Genomic DNA, 27,807 nt, shown 5'->3' on the forward strand with positions numbered 1-27,807 from the left:
TCTATTTTGCTCTCTATATAATTATCTTTTAATATATCCTAAATACTCTCATTTAAAAATTCAATTTTATCCTCACATGTCAATCACTTTTTCCTAATAGAAAAATAATGACAATGAATGCATACAGAGACACACACATATATACATATACATACACACATCCAAATGCATAAATAGATACATATATATATACACACATATATATATAAACATACAATTGACAATAACCATACCCACTAGCAGCGACCATCAAGTTCGCAGAGCCATGAAGGCTAGCCCCCGAACTTGTAATTTAGCCTGGCTCAAAATTTTAAGGCCAGGCTAATAAAGTGATTGGGCGCATGCCACAAACTCGTACCTAGCACTTACTGTAGAAGAAATACAACTAACACTAATTTCATCGCCTTTTAAAATTTATGAATTCCATATCTAAATATTAATTATATGGAGTTGACACGTGGTGCATTAGGGCAACAAGGACGATAGGGCATTACAGATTAGTTAGAACTTTAAATTTGAGATGACCATGTGTCAGCATGTATCCAACATCAAGTACCTCTAGCAATTAGTGTTAAGTACCTTATAGTGTATGTGTACCTTCTTAACGTGTGAGTCTTTGAATTTTGAAATTTAAAAATTGAAATCATGTTGTGCTTCCTACTCGAGGCTATTTTAACTTACAGGTGAGACCCACATAATACAATCCCACCATTTTTCTCCGAATGCATGGGCCATGTTGCACTTTCCAATTAACCCTATTTTTTACTTTCCCGAGCACACCCTCTTTTCACAATAGGCTTATTATAGTAAATGCGCAAATTTCACGTCAACTATACTCCAAACATGGCTTTTAGCCCCCCAATCATGGGTAAACATGTGGACCAACCGGCTCTCGCCACGTGGCGAACAAAAGGAATAGCAAAGGCTCTTGTAATATTAAAGGGCTTTTACAAATGGAACACTATAAAAGCGACACCAGTTACCACATTATAGAGACTTTTGGAGGGGAGGCCAATTAGTGTTACCTACTATTTACAGAAATGCCATGCGCCCCAAACCATTTTCGAATTAATTACAAAAATATTTTCCTCACTTACCCTCGGTGCTCACTATCAAAAGAAAATTGCCTCCAATAGGTTATTATTATCGAATACTCGATTAAACTCGTTTACATACGGGCTTGCGAAAAGGCACATGAAGATGACAGCCCTCACATTCACTGCCTTATTCAATTTGAGGTAAAATTCCAAACCATGAATCAGAAGTTCTTCGACCCTGTGTCACCGACGAGATCATCACACTTTTATCCCAACATACAGGTGGCTAAGTCTAGTTCGGCAATCCAGGCTTACATTGTCAAATGTGGCAATTACATCGACTGGGAGACATTCTAACCAGATGGCTAGAGCAATACTTTAGGCAAAAGATGTATAATGTCTACGAAACTACGCTTTCCACCAAAGATAAAGGGAAGATGTTGGAGGTCATCCAAAAAGACGATATAAAATGTTACTGTCTTAATTTGGATAAACTAAGTCATAATTTCGATAAGCATTTTAAGAAACCTACCCAAGTATATCAGCCCGAATTTTGTATTTTTCACACGTTCCAGTGGACATGCTTGAATAGGTTGCAAACAATATCAAGCCCGAATGAAGTAGACTTAGCAGACCCAAGAGTTTTATACTTGAAGGCTCATTAAGGACGGGCAAAACTTCGTGGGCAAAAAGTCTCGGGCCACATAATTATTACATGGGCCACTTTGACATGGGTTGACACAACGATGAGGCTTGATAAAGGGATGGTACAACGTCATTAACGACGTGGACCCACAATACTTGAAACACTAGAAAGAATTTATTAGAGCGCACAAAGATTGACAGTTCAGCTACAAATATGCCAAACTCAAGCAGATAAAGGGATGGATTCCCTACATCACTATATGCAACGAGGGCCCCAGGAGCAGCTATAAAGAGTTTCTCGACAAGGACGATAACTCATCCTCAAATATGTGGACTCTAAATAATGCAAAGTTATTATTCATTTCCGACCCCATCTTCTCGGGCGGAGACAACAAAGACACCATCGAGCGTGAAGGTTCAACATGCCATAGCCAAAAGGATAAGAAGGCGTAAGAAGTTCAAGCTGCAGTGCGAGTGCACCCTCTACCACGCTAATGGGTGCATATGACCCTACGTTGTTCCTACAACTGATGCGGTCAAGGGCCTACTCCGACACCCTGAACAGCCAACTCTATTTCAAGACGATGAAGAGATTCTACGACAACCAACACAAGATCATAATCAAATTCAACTACAACCTCCTCAAGGCATTCAAAGCCAAGTCTGGGATCATACACTTGATCATTTGGATGTCTAGCATGATTCGTAGTGATCTCCCAAAGCAGGTTGTGGATACGCGTATTTGGCAATGTATAATGATGAAGATAAATTCAATAGTTTGTATTTCCCCTTATTTAATTTTAATTTGTATTAAAGATGCCATGGATGAATGGCAACTATGTATGAATCACGAGGCTATGTATGATCATATTTTTTTCTACCAAGAGTACGACTAGAATTTATAAATATAAATAAAATTTTATTTATAAATCATAGTTGCACCGATATATTTTACATTCTACGCATGGGATGAAGATTGTGGGGTCGAAACAGGGCTGTTTTGAGCCTAAGTGGCATTTTCTCCCTCAACTACCTTGGGCTTCGTTACACAGCATGATAACTTCTTGAGGTCGTCAAAGATCACGAATTCCTCAAGGCCCAACCCATTAAGCCCTGGTGGTCATCGCTAGCGGGTATAGAATTTTCCAATTGTGTATGTATACATGTGTGTGTTTGCATGTGTATATATATGTGTGTGTCTGCGTGTGTATATATAGTGTATATATACATGTGTGTGTGTGTGTGCATTGTTTAATCAATAAAGTCAGGGGGTTATGAAGGTGCGATTGTCGCAGGAGGGTATGGTTACCCCATCGAGCCCATAACCCTGAGTTGCGGCCATGATGGTGGTGGCGGCTGGTAGCGGCAACGATGCAGGCTTTGATTTTGTAAAGGTAGCCCACACCTACATCCACACAGCATACCTCTGATTTTACAGTATTCGACCTCTTATGAAGCTCGTATTCGTTGCAAACACCAACTAATGATTTGAGTTGTTGGGGTTTGAGGATATGCTTCAAGATTACTGTGTGTATAGGGATGGCTATGGTTGTGTACGATGATTATATAAGAGGGTATTTTTAAAAAATATTGACTATAAAGAGTTGTTAACGTGGCTGCAAAGAATAACAAAGTAAAAGAAAAATAAATTTCTACTAATTGAAAAGCAAAAACAATGAATACAAATAAAATCTCTTTAAATTTATAGTTTAAAGACTGGTGATTCTTGTTGCAAGACTTAATTACATGAATTGCCCATTTATTTTAAAAAATTTCAATAACTCTTTAAACCATTAAAAACTTATAATAAAATAATAAATTTTCCCCAAACTTTCAAACTATTTCATTTTCTATTTTGTACTCCTATCAGCCCTATCAATAAGTCTTCACTTGGTTAATTCTCCCTCCCGATTCTTTTATTTGTTTCCTTTATTTTCCAACTCTATTGAAAAAAAAAGGGGGTTATATTAATGATTTTTGAAATTTTATGTAATTAGAGATGGGGAGATAGAAAGAGATTATAAATAGTGAATTTGAGAAGACAAAAGTTAAATTTTATGTAATTTTATCTTATTTATTGACGGGTGAGTTGGGTTGCTTTATAATTGTTGAAAATAAAGATAGGATTAATAAATAAAAGACATAATCAACCCACTCACCTTTAATCATTTAGCCTTCTTAATTTAAACAAGGACTATTAGGTATCTCAACTTCCAATTTTGAACTGGTAAATACTTAGGTTAGTGTGTGTGTTACACATGCGATTTAGGTGCGTCCAGCACCTTTATCTTCCTCTTCATTCTTTCTCGTCATTAGTGACCACCGTAGAACCATCTTCTTCATTTTCTTCTTCCTTCATTCTCGTCGCCAGCAACCGTCGCAACACTATCATTTTCTTCTTCCTTCCTTCTCGCCAACCACTTGCCGCTCGCTGCCTTTCTCTTGCTCTTGCTCTCTCTATCGATGGTCGTCAACGGCGTGGGAGGCGTCGACCGGGGTCGGGGGGCCGTCGATAGCAGTGGTTGGGCATAGGGAGGGCAGATCTGAGTCGACGGCGTGGGAGGCGAGCGGTCGCTCGCTTGCATTTCTCGTGTGGGTGGCCAGCTATGACGTCGGGGGGGTGCGGCGGAGTAGACGTTGATTTGGGTCAGGGGGCCGATGATGGCATCGATACGCGGCCAGGGCGCTAGGCGCGCGCCCCTGGCCGTGCTGCGTGGGTGGCCATGCGCCACCCACCCCTTATCCCTTGCTGCCACGTGGCAGCATGCAAGAGGCCCTAACAACTTTATTCCTTTACCCCTTCGCTAATTCCTCATCTTCTAGCGCTTATAAATAGCGCTGTTTCGTAGTTGTGAACGCTCCATAATTTTTAACGCGTCGAAACTCTACCCGTGTGTGTACGCGAGGTATAAAACTGTTTTAAATCTATTGAATAGTGTTGTTTATGAATCAGTCGCATGTTTAACTAAATTAATTAGCGATGTATTGGCGATAATTAAAATTGACTGCGCGTTTAATTAAATTATTTTTATTTTACGATTGTATAGGAAATTGGAACGTGAAACCAACGCGCAACACGAGATTAACGCATGGTAAGGTTTAATATGATTTGCGTGTAAATTTATTTTGGCATAGCTTGTAATAGACTGTGGGAGAAGTGTCTAAGCATGAGACTATAGATTTGGGCAGTGTAAGTCTCGAGATGGGGTCCTAAATAAAATCAGTGGGGCCACCAAAATCCGGTTTAGGGTTAGGTGGACAGGCCATCATGCATGATGCACTTCACATTATTCTATAATTGTCATGCATTATAATTTATCGCAACTCATATTACCCTTACTGAGTCCCCGGGACTCACATCTGTATTTTCCCACTAACCCAATAGGTGGCTCAGGATCCGAGAAAGGAAAGGCGGTGCTGATAGATGAGTCGTCAGTTGGTAGCGACTGTAAACCGTGGGGGTGTGAGTTAACCCCGAATGTTAATAATGTAATATAACTACTGTGTGTTAACTACGAGTGTCGGATATGGCTTAACTTGAAGTAAACCAGAACCAAGTTAAGGTTCCCACTATGAGCAAACCCAATAGGGTAGGGTATTTGTACCTGTCGGCCACGGCCGAAAACTGAGTTATGTTTAATTATGTTTGATGGTTGAAGTAATTTATTGAGATTGTGATATTTGTTTGAAATTGGATTTATGCTCCAAGGGCCTAATCAGGCACGAGGCTTGGGTGAGTTTCCGCTGCCCTTGCAATTTACTCCTGAGCTCTCGTTCGGCTGAAGGTGGCGAAGCCTGGACTCCACTCAGGGCGCCCATATTATTTTAAAATTTTATTTTGGTAGGGGCATAACCGTTATTCGGGCAGGCCGAGATTGTAATGTAGGTTATGATGACACTCGATAGTGAGGTCGGTGCGTCACAGTTCCTATTGGCTTGGTTAATATTGGGCCTACATCAGACCGCATGTGTAACTTATGCGCAATACTTGTTGCCTTGAGGCATGTAGCTGTTATAAAATACATAATAGGTTTAAAATTAGAACTTGAATGGCCTATAGGTCTAGTTTTAACTTTAAGTTATGGGAGTAAAATGGTTAAATGGTGAGGGAGGGGGAAATAAAATAAGGCGGTTCGGCGCACCCACACACATACACGCGCGCGCACACGCACATACACATGCACTCAACCCATGGAGGACCGCTAGCTCCCCAGACTTCTGCCCTTGAATTGATCTGTTGCCAGAGGAAAGGAAGAGAGTTAAATTAAATTTGTTGCTGGGTTTTGCATAGGTTAGGGTTAGGTAAATTGGGAACGGGAAGCAACAAATGGGTACAGATTCGACTTCGGCAGAGGCTGAGGCCGCTGATTCACCCATCGCCTCATCTAATATTGGCTACAAGGTTTCTTCGCAATCCCTTTGACTTGCTTGTCTTTAATTAGCTTCCCTACCTCTCCCTCTCCTTTTAACTCACGGTTCTTTTCGCATCTAAAAGGGCTAATTTCATTTTATTTCTTTAGAATTTGGAATTAAATTAATCTATTATTTATTTTTTGCAGCTCCTGAAGAAGCATGGCTGGAAGGAAGGCACTGGCCTCGGTATCTCTGAGCAGGTTCTGTTCGTTTCTTTAATCGGTTTATTTCATATGTACTAATTAATTCTTTAAGTAATATTGTGTCCATTTTTACTAGACTTTTGTATGCCTATCATTGATTGTTCAATATTTGTTGGGGCATAACCCTTCATAGCAACGCGTTGCATTGCTCGATTGTAGTGAAAAAAGAATGAGCTTGGGCTCCTGAATTGACACTTGAATCTAGTGTTAAACCTGCAAGGGTTTTTATAGACAGATGCCAATAAAAAAGTTAGTCCAACATCATAGATTAAGCTCAAAAGTAATTTGAAGATCTGATCTCTAAAATGCACAAGTCCACTCTTTTTAACAGCTCTATTGATCTTCAAAATTGCTGGTATTTATAGACTCGAACATCCTTGGAAGATTTCTAGCCATTGGAGATCAAAATGGCAAAGGATCAGTCTGCAGAAAACTAGCTTAGTGATTTTCCAAGCAGAAAAGAAACTCTTGACAGTTTTAGTAGGTAGTGGACAGTTTATTATGAAATTTGAAAAATCCATAGACAATTTTTCCAAGTTTAGAAAACAGTCGACTATTTAATCATGAAACATTGACCAGAAGGTATGCACTAAAACTGGTCGACTTGATTTTGGAAGCAATCAACAGTTTATCTTAACCGGTCAGCAATCTTGAAAAGGAAGTCGACAGTTTATGTTAACTTTGAAGAACCAATTGACATTTTTAGAAAATGAGTCGTCAGTTTTGCCACTGGATTCATTATTTAAATAATTTTTCTTCTACTTTAAGCTATTTTCTTTTCGTTTTAAAACTTTGAAAATATTTCAAAATTCACAAGATTTCATTGATTTAAAAGATAAGGGCCTGTTCTCTTTGCTGTTTTCGACCCGTTTTCTGTTTTCAGTTTTTCAAAATACTCAAAACATGTTCTCTTTGTTATTTTCAAAAACAAGAAAAAAAATTGTGAAGAAAACGCAAAACATGAAAAAATCGTTTTGGCCATTTTCAAGCCAAAACACGGTGGAAATTAAAAACACAGAAAACGCCTCATCTTCCTTCTCACGCAGGCCTTCTCTCCCAGACTCCATCTCTCTTCCTTCTTCCTGAAACTCGAGCACTCCTTCTTCCTTTTCTCTTCCAAGCTTCACTCTCTTTTCCGACCAGCAACCCATATCTTCCTCGCCGTCGATCCCGCCAGCCATGGCCATCACCGCCGCCAGCGGTCGTCGACTGCCATCTCTTTCCCTATTCCAGATCTGACTCCATCTCGCCTGTCAATCGCGCTTGCCACGACCATCACCACTGGGAGCAGTCGTTGGCCGCCATCTGTCTCTCTTCCAATCGTCGTCGACTTCCTCTCTTCCTTGTTGGCCATCGCAGCGCTTGCCACCGCCATCGCCACCGCCACACGTCGTTGTGACCAGCAACTCAGATTTGCCGCGCCTTGCCTTCACCCAGGTCGGTTGTTTCTTCTTCCCGTTGGCCGTTCGCTTATGCCGGTTGTGTCTTCTTCCTCGTCGCTGGTCGCCGCGCCTTGTCTTCGCTTAATTTGATTTGTATTCTGATTTCAGTAATTCTTTGTATTCTGATTTCATTAATTTTGTTTCAGTGATTTCATTAAGATGTTTAAATCTGGATCTCTGTTTGTAATTTGATGCTTAAATTTGAATCTATGTTTGTAATTTGATGCTTAAATTTGAATCTATGTTTGTAATTTTTGGATTATGAATCTGTTTTGGTGAGGAAATAGGGTTTTAGATTTCAAAAATATGATGTGTTCCTTGATTCTTTTAAAGATTTTTGGAATGGTTCTTGGATTTCAGATTTCAAAAATATGTTGGGTTGATTGAGTTTGTTTGGTGATTGTTGGTATGATAAATGAGATTTTTATTGGCGATTTTTTTTAGTGTAATTTTGTGTCTTTAGTTTTGAAAGATGGCAGTGGCCTAATTCATTATAACTGATTACATGTGCTTGTTGTGAATAGATGCACAAGAATTTTAGATGCACAAGCGCATTATAACTAATTATGTGTCTTTGTGTGTGTCAAATGAATAGATGGATTCAAAATGTATGATGAAAGTGAATAACTATATATGGCATTATAACTAATTATTTTGTTCTTGTTGAGTTATGTTAAATTGTATATATATATTTTTTGTTGAAAATGTAATATATAGGTACATATATATATCATTGTCACCATACAATTAAACATTTTTTTGTTAAAGTTAATTTATTTTTTGTTTGTATTTTTTTTTAATGAGAAAAAAATATTACAAATTTACTAACTTCAAAATATATATTATTAATAATATACTACTATTAAATTATTTTAATTTAATAAATAATAAAAAAATTTAAAATTTTAAAGTAAACGCGTTTTCTAATTTTTAATTTTGAGAAACAGTTTTTCAGAATGACAAAAAGAACGCGTTTTCAAAAATTTCAAAACAGACACTCAAAACACAAAACTGAAAATGAATTTAAAACTCAAAACTCAAAACTGAAACACGAAGAGAACACCACCTAAGTTTTTCAAGAAGTGTTCAAGTTCAAACCTTAAAGCCCAAAACCTTCAAATTCAAATCACTTATTTCAAAGTCATTTGAGCAACATTTATTAAAGTTTCATGTTAAGATAGTCATCATCAAAACCTCATCAAAATCAAGGCAACACTGGGAAAATAAACTATGAATATTGTTTGTACATATGCATTGCAAGTTATATAGGAGAAAAGATGGACAAAATTTTGGGAATATTTAGAGGGTTTGGTACAAGAAATACCTAAAGAAAAGAGATAATTATAGGAGGCAACTTAAATGGTAATGTGTATAGAGAAAGGACTGGGTATATAGATGTAAATGGAGGTCATGGATTTGGAGAAAGAAATAGTGAGGGTAACGGTGTTTTGGATTTTGCCACTGTATATAACCTCATGATAGCCAATACTAGGTTCAAGAAATGATCACATATAAAAATGACTTGTCAATTATCCAAATATACTACTTTCTTATAAGACAAGACCATCACTTATTTTGTAAGGAATATAAAACCATATTGGTAGAATGTTTGACCAGTCAACCTAGACTTATGGTCATTGATATCCATGTCAAAAGATGGAGGAGAAAAAATAATACAAAACGAATCCAAAGAATCAGATGGTGCTATTTAGAAGGAGGAAAACTAACTATTTTCAAGAAAAAAGTGTGTCAAAAGAGATTGAACTCTAAAATGATAGGCAAACCAAATATGGATTAAAGTGACTATTGCCATTCGAAGTATTGCAAAAATGGTTCTAGGAGAGTTAGGTCTTGGTTGGCATTAAGATTTTACCTCTTTTCCCTACTATGAATGAACTCACTAACATATCCAGGTATAGCTGCCTTGGTGTATGTTATTTGTAGACAACATTCTGTTTGTGGATGAGAGTCATGAGACAAAAGAAGACTTCAATACTACATGGAGGGACACTTTAGAATTTAGAGGTTTTAAGTTAAGCAAATTGAGAGCTGAATATTTAAAATATCAGTTCAGTAAAAATATAAGTATAGATGATATTATTGTAAAACTTAAAGATTAAGTCACACCAAAAAAGATCAATTTAGTTATTTTGGATAAATCATCTAAAAAGATGATGAGATTAATGAGAATGTTGGCCATAGAATTAAGACAAGATGGTTAAAATGAAATAGTGTATCCAAAGTTTTACGTGAGAGTGAGATTTTGTCAAGGCTAAAAGGAAAATCTATAAGCCAATTATATAACCAACTTTGTTGTATAACACAAAATGTTAGGTAGTAAAGCACTAATATTTGCAAAATATGAGCGTAATGCATATGAGGATGTTAAGATGGATGTTAATGACGCAGCGTGTAGCGCGAGTGTGAAGAAAACACACCAAAATAAACCCTTGAAAGAGCAAACTTCAATGGCCGAAGCTTGGCTTTCAAGAAGATGCAAAAACAAGACTGTTTTGCTAAGAAAACCTAAATAGGTTGCTGAAATTTGATTAAGAAAAACTTGATTACAAACTCTAGATCCTAGGCATATTTATAGTATTTGGCTAATCCAAATCCATCTAATATTTGGAAAACAAAATCCAACTAGAATCCTAATAGAAATAAATCTTAATCCAACATGAAGTAGAATCCTAAATCAAGTAGAAATATGAAATTGAATCCTAAATCAAGTAGAATTCTAAAAACTTAAGAAGTATTAAAATATTGTTCCGGCGTGGTCGAGAGTCAGCTTTGGGTCGGGTCTTGATTGGTGACCGCATCATTCACCTCCACTTGAGAAGAATTCGTCCTCGAATTATGATCTGGGTATGACAACTCAACGTCCGGCAAATACAAAGAAAGATCAGCAACATTGAATGTTTTGGAAATACCCATATGATTTGGCAAATCCACAACATAAGCATTATCATTGATCTTCTTTGTAATCTTGTAAGGACCATACTTCTTTGGCTTGAGCTTGTTCTGTTGTCCTGTAGGAATCCGTTCCTTTTTCAAGAATATCATGACTTCATCTCCAACCGCAAATACCTTGTGCTTCCTATGCTTGTCAGCTGCTGCCTTGTACTTCTTATTCGCCTCGTGCAACTTTTGCCTGACATCTTCCTGAACTGCTTGAACGTGTTCGGCTAAGTCACTGGCTGCAACACTAAAACCTGGTACCTTTGGCAATTTTACCAAATCCAATGCATGATTAGGAACTTTCATGTATACGATAGAGAATGGTGATCTTTCTGTTGAGCTATGTACGACATTGTTGTAGGCAAATTCTGCTTGAGCTATGACTAGGTCCCATTGTCTTGGCTTGTCTTTGCAAACACTGCGAATCAGATTTCCTAAGGTACGATTCACCACCTCTGTTTGTCCATCAGTCTGGGGATGTGCTGTGCTACTGAAATTCAAAGATGAATCGAACATTCTCCACAAGGTAATCCAGAAGTGACTCAAAAACCTTGTATCACGATCCGAAGTAATAGTTTTAGGGACTCCATGTAGTCTAACAATCTCCTTGAAAAACAGTTTGGCTGTAGCTACTGCATCTGCCGTCTTCTTGCATGGGAGAAAGTGCGCCATCTTGGAAAACCTGTCAACCACTACAAAAACAAAATCCAACTAGAATCCTTCTTTGATACCACCTGACGCAGCGTGTAGCGCGAGTGTGAAGAAAACACACCAAAATAAACCCTTGAAAGAGCAAACTTCAATGGCCGAAGCTTGGCTTTCAAGAAGACGCAAAAACAAGACTGTTTTGCTAAGAAAACCTAAATAGGTTGCTGAAATTTGATTAAGAAAAACTTGATTACAAACTCTAGATCCTAGGCATATTTATAGTATTTGGCTAATCCAAATCCATCTAATATTTGGAAAACAAAATCCAACTAGAATCCTAATAGAAATAAATCTTAATCCAACATGAAGTAGAATCCTAAATCAAGTAGAAATATGAAATTGAATCCTAAATCAAGTAGAATTCTAAAAACTTAAGAAGTATTAAAATATTGTTCCGGCGTGGTCGAGAGTCAGCTTTGGGTCGGGTCTTGATTGGTGACCGCATCAGTTAACCATAAAGAAAAGATCAAATTAAAAGTGAGATTATTCGTGTTAAGGTTGGTGTGGCTCTTATTAAAGATAAAATGCGTGAAACACAATTAAGATTATTTGGTCATGTAAGTAGAAGACCAATAGAGGCTCTTGCTAGGAGAGTAGATGAAATTGAACAAGTATTTAGGAAAATAGGTGGAAGAAGACTGACAAAATTTGATGGGAGACTCTTAGTTATAAGCGCTTTATAGAAGATAAAGTCATATATTGAAATAACTTGCAAACTAAAATCGTTATGTAGCTGATCCCACGTAGTGGGATTAAGGCTTGATATGTTGATGATGGTGGTGGTGCAAAAGAGACTAAATTTGGTAGATGTTGGCTGCACAAGCATACTATAAATTGAGCAATAAAGACCCTAATTACCATTCAATTGTAACAGTATTGGATGTAAAATATAATAGGATGATGCTGCTAGATGCTTATATTAATTAGTTGATATTAATGCTATTTGTGCAAGGAGTTTGTATACTCCATTGCACACTCAGCTTCACTGCGTTGAGCATTTTATTGAACCAAGAGTGCAGCAGTACTTATAACAATGGAATGTACCACCAGTGAAGCTGAGTGTACAAACTCCATGCACAAATAGCATTGTGGTTTGTTTTATCTTTCTCCTCAATTTATAGAGAAATGGGCTTGGGTAACAAAGACTTCAACTACCATTCAATTGTCTGAACCGTTTGAATTCCTCTGAACCCATTCAAACTCACTGCCATAGAATTGAATCTGAACTTTGTATATTCGACCTACAGTTGTTCATGAATCAATCACAAGATGTGCACGTGTGTGCTCATTATCAAGATGCTACTACAATCATTTTTGCAGCAAGATTCACTAAATACCAGTAATTAAATTGTCTTAGCAACCCTAGCAAATGCTCATACCAAGCTAGCTTCATGCCCTTAATTATTCAGTGGAATCCTGTGGTGATAAATTCATTTGGATGGTTACGCTGGAAGCATACAGGTACAATCTCCTATATGGTTAAAAAATGTGAAAATATTTGATCAAGTATTTTTTTCTGTTAACATTAAGGCATGGTTAATGAATATCAGGATCATGCTGATCGGAGAATATGGAGTTGTCATGACCCTTGGGTATTATAGGGGCAAAGCTGTAATTGAGTTACAATTATAGTTAGGGGGTATTATTGTAATAGGGTATAATAGTTTGTTAGGGATATTTGACTGTTTGTTAGGAGCACATGGGTGCTGTTAGAAATTTGTTAAGAAACTAGCTATGCCTATAAAAAGGTCAATTGTAAGAGGAGAGGATTATGTTTTTGAATTGATAAACAAGAATTGATTTCTCTCTAAAATTCTCTTGCATTCTCCCTCTCATTTCTCCCTACTTCCTCCCTAATTCTGTTCAATCTTCCCCTTCAATTCTTCTCTATTCTTCCCCTAATTCCTTCTAAGACCCTAGCTAAATCCTAGGACCATGACAAATGGTATCAGAGCAATCGTTTCTCGGCTATGAGTTCTGAAATTTAGTGGTTGTCCTTGTCTGATTTGATTATGAAGTAATCAAGCCGATTCGAAGCAGAGTTGTACTTTTTCGGCTGTGGTTCATACAATTGTGGGTAAATTGATTCTGATGACTTTTGCCATAATTGATTGAGCAGTGAATTCTGCGAGTGGTGCAGAGAAATGGTTGGTGATTGGGTAAGCAGAAGACAAGTTGCGAGAGATCCATCAGAGTGACGACATGTGTGATGAAGGTTGTCACAGCCAGGTCAAGCAGAGTCGTGATTGCAACTTCGATTCAAGCGAGACAATTCCAATTAATTCCAGTAAGTGATTTCGATGATTTTTGGCTAAGGATTTGAGAGTTTTGTTATCAATGCGTAAGATCTAAATTGTGAAGGCGTGCGATTGAGACTAGTCCAGCTTCTTGGGCGATTGATGATCAATGGCAATTTTGATCTAGTAGCAAAGCAACATTCGACCAATTCTCAAGGAGTTACGCGATTGAGGCAGTGGGGCTTGAGGCGATTCAAGTGGTCTGGTGAATTCAACAGAATTGGTAGTCCTAACCATTGACCAAGCAACTTCCAGGAACGAATCAGGTCGAGCGCTTGAATTCTAGAAGCAACGGTTGAATCAAGGCAATCGCATGTGGCATCCAAAGTATTGGCGGTTTAGTGGGTGTCACAATTTGGACTGGGGAGTGTTGTGATGCAATGGGTTGGACTTGGGAGTGGGTGTAGCTATTGAACCAGTAGTGAGTTCTGGTGATTTTGGAATCAGAGGCTATCACAATTGGGTTGGGAACCTTGGGCGGTGATTGGGTTGAGGAGAACTGCCATTAATTTCTTTAGACGCAGATGCCTGGGGTGATAGATGGTTGTCGTAGTGCTGAGGATTGGAGTTCGAGAGGCGGCGGATTTCGTCGGCAAGCTAGCCAGGTGAATTTCGATCCGTTTAGGCTATTACCGATCAACCTGGTTCCCAGTGAATCAGTGATAGAGCAGTCCCCAGTTCAGACATGTGAATTTGGGAGGCGAAGCAAGGTGGAAGGAGTTCCAGTTTCTTGGCCTATGGCTGGTTTTGCCTGTGAAAGTTCTGCCAAGACAAACAGTACATATGTGAGGCCATGGGAGACTCAAGTGCAGTAGAATAATGCTTTATTTTCAATTGGAATGGAGCCTCAATGCAGCCAAAGAAGGCTGCATTTTCAGCTGGCAACAACAAGAATCAGGAGCAGTTTATTCAGAAGAATCAGGCTTGGGAAAGGTTGGATAATGTGCCTAACCGAATTGACAAGGGAGCAAGCAGTGGGATTCATGAAACGTGTGAGGAATTTGGTTGTATGTTTCGCGAGAAGTTGCAGGAGTTTGCGATGATGCTAGTTAAGAAGTATCTAATAGGAACCCCGATAGAAATCCAAACAACAATCAAATATCAATAGCTATCAATACTTTTCAGCAAGAAAACAAGAACAATCCAGGGCATTCGAGAGGCCCTTACTCTCCCAATTATTCTATAAAAACTAGCTACCCTCTCCCTCTTTTTCTCAGCTATTTATACCTCTCCTCTGCCCCCTTTCTAACCAAATTCCCTTGTACATGCAGATTATCCCCTCAGCATGTGGATTACAAAACTACCCCCCATGCGCACATGCTGGTTGTAACAACCTGCATGTATTAATTCCCTATTCTAACATTCATGCATGTTGCTGTGTTTGTGGCGTCTTTGGTAGGTTCGGTACACCAGTGGCCTATTAGTATCATTATAACTTCCCAGTGTAATACTTCGATGATTATCGATGAAGTTTTAACAATGAGGAATTCCTTAAAATGGAGCAGCCGAAGGAGGACAGCCTTGTTGAAAGTAAATCCTTGGTGTACTCCAACCACCAGCAAGTAAAAGTATTTTCACTTGAGGAGGCTCCTACTGAAGATATGGAAGGGTCTAAACATACTGCTCCCTTGGTCTTGGTTGTGGAGAGGGCTAAGGAGTACATGGAAGAAGAGATTGGGGAGGAGGAAGTGGAGGATGACACTCAATCAGTTGGTAGCCTCTCAAGCATTGTCATTGGTGTTGAGACTCCTGATGCCATTGATCTTCTGAAACAACAAAATAAAGAGTCTAAAGAGAAAGAACAAAGGATTGCATCAGGCACCTAGCTGGAACATCTCACATGTATGTCATTGGCATGGGCACACAAGACAAAGCAAAGTTAACATTGCAGCCAGAAGAGTCGGAGGATGGGGTTGTAGGACTGACGACACATTTGGAATCATTTTTAACGGCAATAAGGAAGAGGTGGATGGCTGAAATTGGTGTTGCAACAAGTCATAATGATGTTACTGTTGAGGAAAAAGAAAAGAGGAAGCGAGAGACAAGGGAAATTGGAGATAAGATCAATAAAAGACGAAGAAAAAACCAGTGGATGAAGATGGGCATTGAATAAAGAAGCAACGGCTACGTGGTAATAAGTTTCTTGGGAATAAGAAACATTCAAGGAGGGAAAATTGTCACGACCTTTGGGTATTATAGGGGCGAAGCTGTAATTGAGTTACAATTACAATTAGGGGGTATTATTGTAATAGGGTATAATTGTTTGTTAGGGATATTTGGCTGTTTGTTAAGAGCATATGGGTGCCGTTAGAAATTTGTTAAGAAGCTAGCTATGCCTATAAAAAGGCCAATTGTAAGAGGAGAGGATTATGTTTTTGAATTGATAAACAAGAACTGATTTCTCTCTAAAATTCTCTTGCATTCTCCCTCTCATTTCTCCCTTCTTCCTCCCTAATTCTGTTCAATCTTCCCCTTCAATTCTTCTATGTTCTTCCCCTAATTCCTTCCAATTCCTTCTAAGACCCTAACTAAATCCTAGGGTCATGACAGAAGTTTTGCTGCCTCTTTTTGTTTTTGGGGTGGGGATGGGGGGATAATTTTTATTTTATGATTGTAATGCATCAATCTGAAGCTGGATTCTTTTCAACCTCAGTACGCATATCTCTAAGTGAAAGTGATAAATGAATTATTGTACAGGGCAGATTGGAGCCTGTACAGGCTTATTTGAAGAAGAATAAGCGAGGGTTGGGAGCAGAAAAGGTTAAGAAGAAACCACCAAATTCAGAAAGTTCTGGAAAACTTGCTTCTGATGGGAAAGCTGAAAGGTGGGTTCTATTTTACCTTCAGTTTTATCTATTGGGTAAAAAGTTTCATTTATTTAGTTTGCTTGTTGGGTAAATATTCCTTTCGTTCATTGTTAAAATAAGAAAAATTTATTCCAGAACATATGAAATCAATAGCTTAACTTTCCCCTTAAGGGAAAAAGGAAGAATACAGAGTGAAGATGGCTTAGGCTGCTTATAAAGAGTCTTGTGGAACCATGATATAATACCATCAACATGGTGCTTATAAGCAGTACTGGTTTGGAGGCATTCGTTCATGGCCAATGTCATATAAAACTAAAACTTAATGATTCCTACCCCTCAAACAAGGGGAAAAAGTAAACAAACATAACAAAGAAGTCTCATTTCCGTCATTTGGCTAATCATTGGGACATGTCTGGTGGTTGGTCCATTGGTAGTTCCAAAGCTCAGGACCTTCACTTCCTAATGGCTTCTAGGCCATCCCAGAGGTCTAGAGTTTTCCATATTTTCCCTACATCTTCTTGGTCAGTTACCTTGGATGAAACCCATTGCCAAAAGAGGAGGAAAATGTTGCATATTAATGTGAGAATTTAGTATTGATGATTATAAATACCAGCAGAAGAACCAAACAAATTGTTTGATGTATTAATTTATTATTGCCTTTAATTTACATTCCAAGTATGGAGATCTTATATTATTGGGGGGCAATGTTCGGACAAATTTTGAGGCTGAAGAAACAGGGACAATGTTCTGTTGCTTTCTCTTGTTTGTATTATATTCTTTGATATTTGAGATCTCTCATCAATACCTGCTATGACACTGCTGTTTCCATTCATATATACACGCATATACTCATATACTAAAGAGAGTGCCATAGTTCACCTTATAATTTCTTCTTCTTTTGGACACTAGTTCACATTTAAAGATGGAACTTGAGTGCCATCCTTCACTAGGTTGAGTTTTATTTTCCACATCATAGGCAGAATAAAACAAACCTTGAATAGGTTCTTGCTTCTGAATAATATTTGCATAAAGATGAACAATGGTTAGTAGACTTGCATAGCAAACCAAAGTAACCTTTTTGTATGTCAAAAATTTTCAATCGGCACTTTCACGGGGAGATAGCAGACAATTATTCAGGCTTGAGTGCCATAAAACACTGGTTTTAGTTTAGTTTCTACTTGTGCTTAAATTACATTGAAGAGATGTATCATGAACTAAGCTAGACCACATAAGGTAGACGTGGTTATTATAACTTATGGTGTCACGACCCAATCCTATATCGGTGGAGGTCTTAGATATATTACTAGGTTAAATGAACTGATAAGTCACCTTCAGTCAGCATCTTGGGTGAAGACTTGTGGCTTTAGAAGTGGTATTAGAGCCAACCTAAAACCACTACGGTGTGGGTTTTGGCTAGTAAGTATTATAATTTGTAAGACTAATTCAGGTCTGATTGACAATATGAAAATCTGAATTGGCAAGGACTTTCGGAATTAAAATGAGGAGACTTCAGACCCAATCCCGCATTGATAGTTGGGAGCTTGAATCTCCTATCTATAGGTAAAGACTGGCAGCGGTAGATGAGCGCTGTCATGCAGATAGGAAAGGATAGAGCTAAGGATTGCGGGGTTTCTCGGTTGCACTAACTAGCTTGTGGGTGGAACTCCCCAGTTGATGAAAAACTTAGAAAGAAAATACCAGAGAATGGGCATCAGGCAGTGGCCCAGGTGTTTGGTCAAAGGGTCTGCTGTCATCATGCTGATGCTAATGCGACATATTTACTTAGTCATATGTACCCTTAAGTTCCATTCATCAACTAATACATTTAGGGAGGACACATGGCTTTACATATATGGCTTTTGACGTAGCGTGTAGCGTGTGTGTAAAAAACTAACACACGAATGATACTCTCAAAGCAACAAGTTTCAATCACCGAAACTTACCCTCGAGTAAGAGAAGAAAACCGAATAGGTCTTGCTGAAGAATTGAATCGAAAAAAAACTATGTACAAACCCTAACTAATGAATATTTATAGTGTTTGGCCACCCCATGGCATTGTTGTAAATAAAAACTAATTAAAATCCTGATAGAATAGAAGCCCTAAAAATTATGAAGTCGTTTGGACCGGCTCTTGAACAGATGCCCTCCATCTTGTCTCTGACCCAGTTTTAGGACCGGTTGGAAACAGTGACCGCACCAGCTTTTATTTGTACCTCTTAATCCAATTTATTAGGATACATTTTGAAATTCATTCATTAATGAACTTGGTGGATTGGATGGGCATTTTTAAGTTATTGATATTAGTTTGCTGAAGTTGCTGCTATGAGAGCATTATTGCTAATCATTACCAGTATTTTTTGTTATAGGTGTCTTCCAAAAAGAAAGGGAAAGGCCATCTCTAAAAGGATGAAGAAAATGTTGGAGTTTGAGAAGCACTTGCAGGAGAAGGAGTTCGAACGAGCCTTCTTCAGGGAGTTTTGGCCGGACAATGTTTGACGATTTCATTTTCTATTCACCTGCTTGTTTCCAAAGTATTAATCCTCATCCCTTGAAAAGCCTTTTCGTTACTCATCAATATATTTGATGGATGGATATGGATGCCCTGGAGGAGAGAATTGACTAAGCTCCCTCACTTTCAAAAGTATATAGCCTTCCAATTCCAAATGTTCCAAGGGTTCGGGGATGTATATGGAGTGATATGTGAAGTATTAAATTAAATTGATCGCAATTTATCATCAAATTTTCCTTAATTTTTGAGTGAAAATCCTTCATTTGTAATTTGAAAAAAAAATAAAAATAAAATAAAGAATACTAAATGTTAAATTGACTAATTTTCGTGAATTATATATACCAAATGTTATATATATATAAGGAGCATGTGGGGGAGTTGATTATAAAAGGATAACCTCCGTCCATTTCCCTGCCCCAATCTTCTTCAGCTAGGGAGTTTCAATCCAGGCGAGCAGAAATGCAATTGCAATGCCACCTCTAATACTAATTAAAATGGTAACCTTACTACATTAATTTAGTGCTACAGTATTAACCTCTTTTTTTTTTTTTTTTTTATGAGCATTCGTTAAAAACTATTATAAAAAAAAAGAAAGGAGACTCACAGATACTGATAATTATATGTTATTGTCACAGTACACATTGTTTTATAATTTTTCTGTGTGAAATTAAATCCTAGCTATATATGTAGATATCATTTTGCTACAGGAAGTAACATGCATGGAAAAAGAAAAGAATATGTAGGGAAACAAACATGAAGCACATGCTAGGGGCCGGGTGGGTTGGAGTCTGTTCTGTGGCCCCAAATCCAGTTCTGATGGAGCTTTTAAAAAAGTGAAATTGGAATCATGAAAGGATAAAAAAATGGAGAGCACAAGGGTTCCTTGAGATGGACCATGCATATATGGTTTTATCTTTCTTCGAGATTTTCTCTCTCTTTTTTTTTAATTTGTACAAATTCAATTAACATAAAAGGGCAGTTCCCCAGTTCTGCATGCCCTAATACATGCAGAACTCCTTTAATACATCCAGAGCCTTAAATTCTGGATGCTCCATCCCTCCTTTAATTAAGATACCACCCCAACTCATAATTTAAGATGCACGTGGAGCAAATTACATTATCTAAATTGTTTATTTGCCTTCGTTCCTATTTCCTATACATACATATATATATATATATATATACTCTAGCTAGCTAGCTTCTAAGGTACACACAGACCTTATTAAGATATGCAAAGCAAATTCATCTGTGGGTGGGTTAACATATATATATATATATGAATTTGCTTTGCATATCTTAAGGTCTGTGTGTACCTTAGAAGCTAGCTAGCTAGAGTATATATATATATATATATATATATATACATACAATCTTATGAACATATAATTGAAACACAGCTACCATTTACGTACAGATTATCAATAACCTGCTGCTCAGGAGCATTTATGAATAGTTATTTCTTCAATTTGATAGATAAGTGAGCTTCTTAAGTACATTTGAGTGCAAAGTGTACTAATTAAGAGGATCCAAGCTTAAAAAAAGACAAATTAAAATTGGGATATATAGCGATCGATGTTCTTTGATATATATGTTGTTAAATTAAGACAATCAACTGCTGAGGGAGCAAGAATTTTTCATTTGTTTGTTTGGTTAGATTATATATATATAGTACCATTCCATTAGTTTCTAATAATGGATATATAGGAGGATTGTACGTAGTCTAAATATAGCAAATTTAAAAACATATATGCATGCATCAACTAAAAAAATTGAAATATTTGGACGTACACTCCACCATATATATTGATCTTAATTTGCTTTCAACACTTAAAACAACAGTACTCATACTAACTAACTGATAATAAATACATTATAATTTTAAATATTTTACCAACTAAATATGAAAGTTTGGATGTACATTGAAAATAAAATACACACCTTAATTAACAAAAACCCAATTAGTAATTATAATTAATACTACATATATATATATATATATGAATTTGAGAATATATATATAGGGTACGTAGGTAAGGCTTGGTGGGATATATATATATATATATATATTCATGAGGTTGTATATATGGCAACCAATTGGGTCCTATAAATATTAGTGGGGGCTGGAGCTTACAGTTTCAACTACATGCAAATCCTTTTGGATGCATTAATAATCCTTAAAAACCATTGCATGCATGTTTCATGCATATGCAACCTTATAATGTGCTTACATACGTAGTATTTATCCAATTAATTAATGTTAATTATTAGCTAGCTAGCTGGTGCGCTCTCTCTCTCTCTCTCTCTCTCTCTCTCTCTCTAGATAGATAGATAGATAGATAGATAGATAGATAACTCATGCACGCACCTGAACTATATATATATATATATATATATGTGCACATATATACATGCCTTAGATGAGAGTAGTCCCTTTGGCTTTAATTAATTGTTTATGTTACTACATATCATGTATTATTATAGCTGTCCACATCCTGCAGGCAGCCGGCACGCCCACTTGAACAAAGAAAGTTTAAAAAAAATGAAAATAGTTAATTACCACTAAGCCAGAGTTGAGTTTAGTGCTCAAAGCTAGCTTTGGTGGCTTATTCTAAAGTCACTTACAGCGCGTCCCATTATGTAGTAGAAAAGATGCAATTTCAACATCACCATTTTAATTAATTAAACAAAATAATTAAAAGAAAAAAAAAGGAATACATATATATATATATATATATAGAGAGAGAGAGAGAGAGAGAGAGAGGTTGTCGATTAATTATATATATAGGTAGCTAGTTCATAAATAATTATAATTAAGAATGCCATTTTTACATCATGGTTCAGTTCAGTGTAAGAATAAATTGGTTGGGGCACTATAATAGAATAGAATAGAATAGAATGGATGTGACGCTGACCTATATATATATATATATATCTTTAATTATTGGTTATTAGTAATTTTCAATTTTCTATATGCAATATTGCAAGTGTATCGTGGAAAAGGAAAGAATGGGTGGGGAGATGGATATTTATTTATTTGATTAAGGAGACGGTGGCGTGTGGGACATGCTAATAATAATAATAATGCATATACACATTCATTAATCCATCTTTTTAATTGATGATGGATGGGATGTGTGACATTAATTGACAGTGACACACATACATATATATTTATTTATATAGAAGATTAATTTTATTTTATTTTTTTATAAAAAAAAAAAAAGGGTATGTGTATGCATGTCAAATGGGAGCTCAGCTCAGCTCAGCTGAGGTAAATAGCTTAGCTAATTAATGATTGTTTAATCTTCTGAATCATATATATAATTAATTAGGAAGCAAGGCAAAGGCATTTAGCATTAATCTTAATTCGTTGATGGTGGGTGATGCAGATTGCAGTTTTGAACCAAATTATCAATTAAATTTCTAAATCCAGCTGAGAATGAGAATTGAGAATGAGATGCCCAGTTGCAGTTGTTGTACTGCATGCACACGTACGTGGCTGGCTGGCTGGCTGGCTGGACGCGGCCGGAAACGGAAGGATCATTAAGGGAGAAGAAGTTGCGTTGACGATTGATTTTCCTTTATTTAATTAGAAGCAATTAACAGCAACCGTTAAGTGTAACTGAACAAAAAGTTTTTTTAATTACTTATAATTATTATTATATGTATTAATAATAATTACACAAAGTTAACAACAATACAATACAATACAACATATATATATTTGTGTATGTCGACGTTTGATTTCGGCCGACCGTGATTCGTTTTGGGTCGCGGTGAGTCAATCCAAAAATATCGAGAAGGAAGGAAGAAAACCCCTCCCCCCGACGTTCCAAGCGTGTACACCAGAATCTTTTACGTGGTTCGGCCAGAACGATGCCTAGTCCACGGCCGCCATCTGATCATTCTCCCAGAGTGGCAGTATCTGATTATATTTTTCTTGTCCTTCTTCCTTGCCCCTCATGGCCTCCTTTATTTCCATTTTTCTTGAGGGACTTTTACAATCTAGATAATATATAAAAATACAGTGTTTGTATAATGGGGGATAAATAGTTCTTACCGCCTTCGCAAGACCGGGAGTGGGATTCTCATTACGAGGGGCATGGGCTGTTACAGATAAAGTGATCGGACCCTACCTCTGACTTCTCAGCAGCTTTGCCGCTCATGCGAGCTGGAGGTTCTAGGCGAGCGACCTGGATGGTCCAGCGATCTGGAGGATATTTCAGGAGCTCGTTAGTCGATTGCTCCGAGCTCGTTGGGGGATTGCCGGGAGCTCGCCATACGCTCGCTTTACGAGTTCCGGATCTTTGGTGGAGGCTGGACCTTCCCTGATGAGGTCGTCCGGGCCTTCTTGGCCTTGGGTGATTGGGCCGGTCTATCGGACCAAGTCTGGCCCATGCGGGGTGATGCGGGAAATACATATAACATAAGCCCCCCAGTTCGCGGCACGATCTTCGTGCTGGGAACTGACGCGTGCCAACTGTTCTTCCATCCCTCCGACTTCTGTCCAATCACCTTAAGTCTCGTTGTTCCACGCAGCACGCTTTGTCGGCAGCGCATTTAATGCGCGCCCCTCCCCATTTCTGCGCATGATTACACTCGTGGGACCCACAAGCTGTTGTGCGGCCGCTGGATGCGGAGCATGTGATAAGTCGTCATTCGATCCGACGGTTGGGATGGACCAGGCCGTCAGTATAAATAGTGGGGAGTGTCCACCCGCTTCTTCTTTCACACTATTTTGAAACTCCCTCAAACCTTTGCCTCCCTGCTTTCTTTCTTTTTTCTCTCTCGAGGCCTCCGTTATCGCCGTGCTTTCAGACGTCTGCCGTTCTCGTTCGGTGCTTGGTACGAGTCCCCGTTCAGTCGTCAAGCGCAGCTTTTAGGTAAGTTTGTCGTGACTTTCTTCTTCTTCTTGTGAGGCCGTCCACCGTTGGTTAGCCGTCGGTGGTTTCTCTGGCTTCGTCGATCGATGTCGTTCTCATTTTTGGAGAAACGACACGATTCGGTTTGTCGTTTGCTGGGCCTTTGGGTCCAATGACCTTAGGATTAGCTTTTCATGGAACACCGGGCTTGCGGCTGCAGCCCCTCCGCCCTAGGCGACACCCCTTTTGCGAAGCGCTCGGCCTGGAAGACCTAGGGGACGTTTTAGGGTTTTTCTTCTAGTTTCTTGAGGTCTGGTTCGCGACTTGCGACCTGACTGTTCTCTCTTTTCCTTTGTAGATGTCCGACCAACACCGTGGAAATTCAGGTCAAAAGCGCTGCAATTATATCGTAGGAGAAAACGACACTTCGAGCTCCGAAGATTGTCTCATTATGGAGGGCCAAAATCTTGGGGGTGCGAGCTCGGGGTGCAGGGAGGTCGCCGTCCCGACCTCTCGGGAAACCGAGCTGAAGGTTCAAGATCAGATCGCTGGTGGGAGTGCTGATCTTGCGGTCTTCAAGAGATTCTCGTCCAAGGCCAAGCTTCACGAGGTGATGACTTGTGCTCAGGAGTTTCGTCTCCCCAGGACCTGCCGAGTATACATCCCTGCATCGAGCTCCCATGCAGCCTACCCGCCAGCCAATTTCATAGCTATTAGCCCCCAACACCTCGAGTCTGGCTTTAGGTTCCCAATAGCCCCATACCTTATCGCCCTCTTGAACGACGTCAAGCTCGCCCCCTTCCAACTAACATCGAATTCGTATGCCCAACTTACTTCTTTGGCTGTTTTATTCCTTATAAACAAACTTCCTCTCCCTTCGCCAAAACTGATAAGATTTTTATTTTCTTTCAAAAATGCCAAGGACGGGCTGTATTACCTGGCGGCTCGTCCTTCTCCGTACAAGGCCTCCCTTCCTCAGGGTAAAGCAAAGGGGAAGTCCAACGTGGGCGATTACAAGTCCAGTTGGTTCTTCATGTCTTGCCCTTCCCTTTCTCTACTTAGGAATTGTAGCTTCGCACTGACCCCTGGTAAGAGAATATGAGCTCTCACAAATCTTTCCTTTGTTCCGAGAGTGCTTGTTTTAACTTGCTCATGCTTTGATGCAGATTTTGGGGGGAAGAAACCGATTTTATCGGCCGAGGAGACTGATATCCTTGGCAAACTTGTGGCTGCGGAGTCGAGCTCGGAGATTCTTGAACTTTCGGACGAGCTACTTCGCGAATACGAGCTTGCCCCTCCTCTTGGCACCGAGACTATCGAGGGAGATCATTTCAGGGACTTGGGTGCGGAGGTTCTCCCTTCCGGCTTACAGCTCGCTGAGACGAACAGTTCAAGAGGGGAAGCCGACCAAGACGATAATATGGTTGATCTCGAGCTCCTCCAACCGAAGCGTCATAGGGCGAGGTCGAGCACTACGTCCTCCATAACCCCGAGCTATAGCTCGCGGGATGGCAGGTCGGAGCAACCGCAGCCGCAATCACGCCCCCAGCAGCAGCAAACCCAACAGTCGCCGGGGGGGGGCAGCAGGAGCAGCGGCAAAGAACACTGCCCCGTCAGCCCCAACAGTCAAAGCAAGCTCATCTGCAGCTGGGGCATCGGCCCCCTGCCTCCCGAGACCATGGTTCGAGTGGAGCCCGTGGGAAGGAGGTCGCAGTGGAGGTTCGAGACGCTCCTGCTGCCAGCTCGAAACGGAGATCGGACCAGCTGCAACAGGGGGAGGATATCAGGGCCAAACGGGTCAGGGTCCGTGAGAAGGAGCTGGCCGTGGAGGCCCTGCCAGGAGGGGTCTTTGTTGGTCCCCTCCTGGATTCCGTGCCCGATTTCCTGGGTCCGAACTCGAAGCCCCTCGACGACCCGAAGTTAAAGGGAATCCCCCTTTGTGATTTTGTCGCCCGTCACAGCCTGGTGGTAAGTAGGAATTCTTCGTACCTTGGTTTCTTAACCTACTTTTTTAATGAGCTAACATTTCTTCTTTTGCAGACTTCTCTTGCTGCCGTGAAGCTCCGAGCTCAGTACAAAGATTTTGAGGAGCAGCTTCAGTCGGTGAGCATGTCCCGTCAGGCCGAAATTGCGAAGCTTGAGGACGAGAAGAACACCCAAAAGGCCGAAATAACGAAGCTCTCGGACGAGAAGAGAGATCTCCAGGTCGAGCTTCTTGCCACTCAAAAGGAGGTGGAGGGTTGCTTGACGCGTCTGAGGATGGAGATCTAGAAGAATAAAGATCTCGACGAGGAGCTTCGCAGGTCGAAGAACATGTGGGAGCAAGCCAACTCCGGGCTCACCGGCGAGCTAAATGGAGCGAAGGCGGAGTTGCGGAGGGCTGGGGAGCGACTCAAATCAACCGAGGCAGAGCTTAGGGCGGCGAAGGAGGAGCGGACACGGGCGGATGATCGTGCCGTCCGATGCGAGGAGCTTGCCAAGAGGACCATTGACGATATAAGGGCGGAGGTCGGAGAGCGGATGGACGTGGCTCGTAGGGAGACCAGATCCGACACCTGCTCGGCATTTCTGTACACCCTTTGGGTGAACCATCCTGAGATGGATTTCTCCTTCTTCGGTGCGCAGGCTGTCGAGGAGGTGGCTCGGTATGCTGCCGAGGCCGCGGAGGATGCTGACGATGCCAGTCCCCTTGACTCGTTTTTGGTCGCAGCGCAAGCTCTTCAGGTCGGGGCCGAGCTATCCGGGGTCGCCGCGGCTCAGCCTGGTGAGACTGCCAAGGAGCCTCCTGTGGAGGTTGCCGAGGTTTGCCCAGCCGGGACTGTCGAGGTCGATCTCCAGCCGACCATACCTACTGAAGCTCGCCCTGTCGAGGTTGATTCTGCAGAACCGAACGCCTCTCTTAGCTAGGATTCCCACATGCATTTTTTTTTTTTTGTAATGTGAGCTTCATCTCATAATAAAAATTGGCATTTTGTGCACGTTGCCTCAGATTTCTTCGCGAATTCAAGTTATCTCTGACGAGGTTTTGGCATGACGATTCTTGAATCATGACTTGAAAGTAACTTCTTCATGGTATAACTTGAAAATTTCTTCAACAAAGCTCCCGTATTTTTGAAAGGTCCATTAATAAGGAACTTTTGAGTATGTAACTTGATAATAAACTGTTCGAACATAGGTCCAGGTAGATCCGGAGTTTTATCAGCTCGTAGACTAACGCTCTTTAACTAGCTCGTTGATGATAGTTGTAATAATCAGCGCGAACACTCATACTTAGGCAATTTCCAGGAAACCCCGTTCGGCATATTTTGACGAAATAACGAGAGCCTTCCCGAGATATATGTAAAGTCGGACGGCCTTGTGATCATGTCTAACATGTGGTGGCTGAGAAGCTCGTTATAGGGCGTGTGCCTGATAGGTCGCGAATGCTTTATTTTTAGCCAAGTTAAGACGGACCTCAGCTGATAGGGTCCAATACGCAAAGTTTGCTAGGGTATGAGATTATGCCACGGCCTCGGCCGGCATGTTGAGGCTTTAATAAGTTTTCAATAAATTGGGAGCGAACACTCAGGTAGGTCGCAGACCATGGCTTTAAGCCAAGATAGGAGGACCCCAGCTAGTGAAAGCGCAGCCTGTACCACCAAGTTATATGTTCAGGCGGGTCATAGAGTGACCCCAGCTAACACACCATGGCTTGTTATTTCGTTTGACTTGTACGGCCGGGATATGTGTCCAGGTAGGTTGCGTTACGTCCTCAGCTAACACCCAGTGGCTTCTACAAGTTTTATTTGAACTGAGAGGGAACACCCAGGTAGGTCGCAGACCATGGCTTTAAGCCAAGATAAAAGGACCTCGGCTAGCGAACCCAAGCTCGGGGTTACTTGTGGAAGTGGTTGCTCAGTAGGTTCCAAACCATGACATAAAGTCAA

General features: G+C 39.9%; 1 protein-coding gene across 2 annotated transcripts; it reads left to right on the top strand.

Annotated features, from left to right (window-relative positions):
* The first annotated feature begins 5,805 nt into the window (after nt 1–5,805).
* Nucleotides 5,806–19,260, top strand: LOC127797779 (uncharacterized). 2 transcript variants are annotated; one of them, XM_052330921.1, is made up of 4 exons: nt 5,806–6,084; nt 6,242–6,295; nt 16,401–16,528; nt 18,877–19,260. In XM_052330921.1, exons 1-4 carry the CDS (start codon nt 6,010–6,012, stop codon nt 19,004–19,006), a joined length of 387 nt encoding a protein of 128 aa, XP_052186881.1. In that variant the 5' UTR covers nt 5,806–6,009; the 3' UTR covers nt 19,007–19,260. The 2 variants fall into 2 exon arrangements, with proteins under 2 accessions (XP_052186881.1, XP_052186880.1); XM_052330920.1 differs by having other exon boundaries at nt 5,806–6,083; nt 6,238–6,295.
* Nucleotides 19,261–27,807: the final 8,547 nt, after the last annotated feature.

The sequence above is a fragment of the Diospyros lotus genome, chromosome 3, assembly GCF_014633365.1.
Source record: "Diospyros lotus cultivar Yz01 chromosome 3, ASM1463336v1, whole genome shotgun sequence".
NCBI lineage: Eukaryota > Viridiplantae > Streptophyta > Magnoliopsida > Ericales > Ebenaceae > Diospyros > Diospyros lotus.

Excerpts from the sequence above, each read along its gene's own strand:
- LOC127797779 (XM_052330920.1), top strand. The coding sequence starts at position 6,010 with ATGGGTACAGATTCGACTTCGGCAGAGGCTGAGGCCGCTGATTCACCC. Across the intron at positions 6,296-16,400 it reads GCCTCGGTATCTCTGAGCAG|GGCAGATTGGAGCCTGTACA; the intron begins GTTCTGTTCGTT and ends ATTATTGTACAG. Across the intron at positions 16,529-18,876 it reads TCTGATGGGAAAGCTGAAAG|GTGTCTTCCAAAAAGAAAGG; the intron begins GTGGGTTCTATT and ends TTTTTGTTATAG.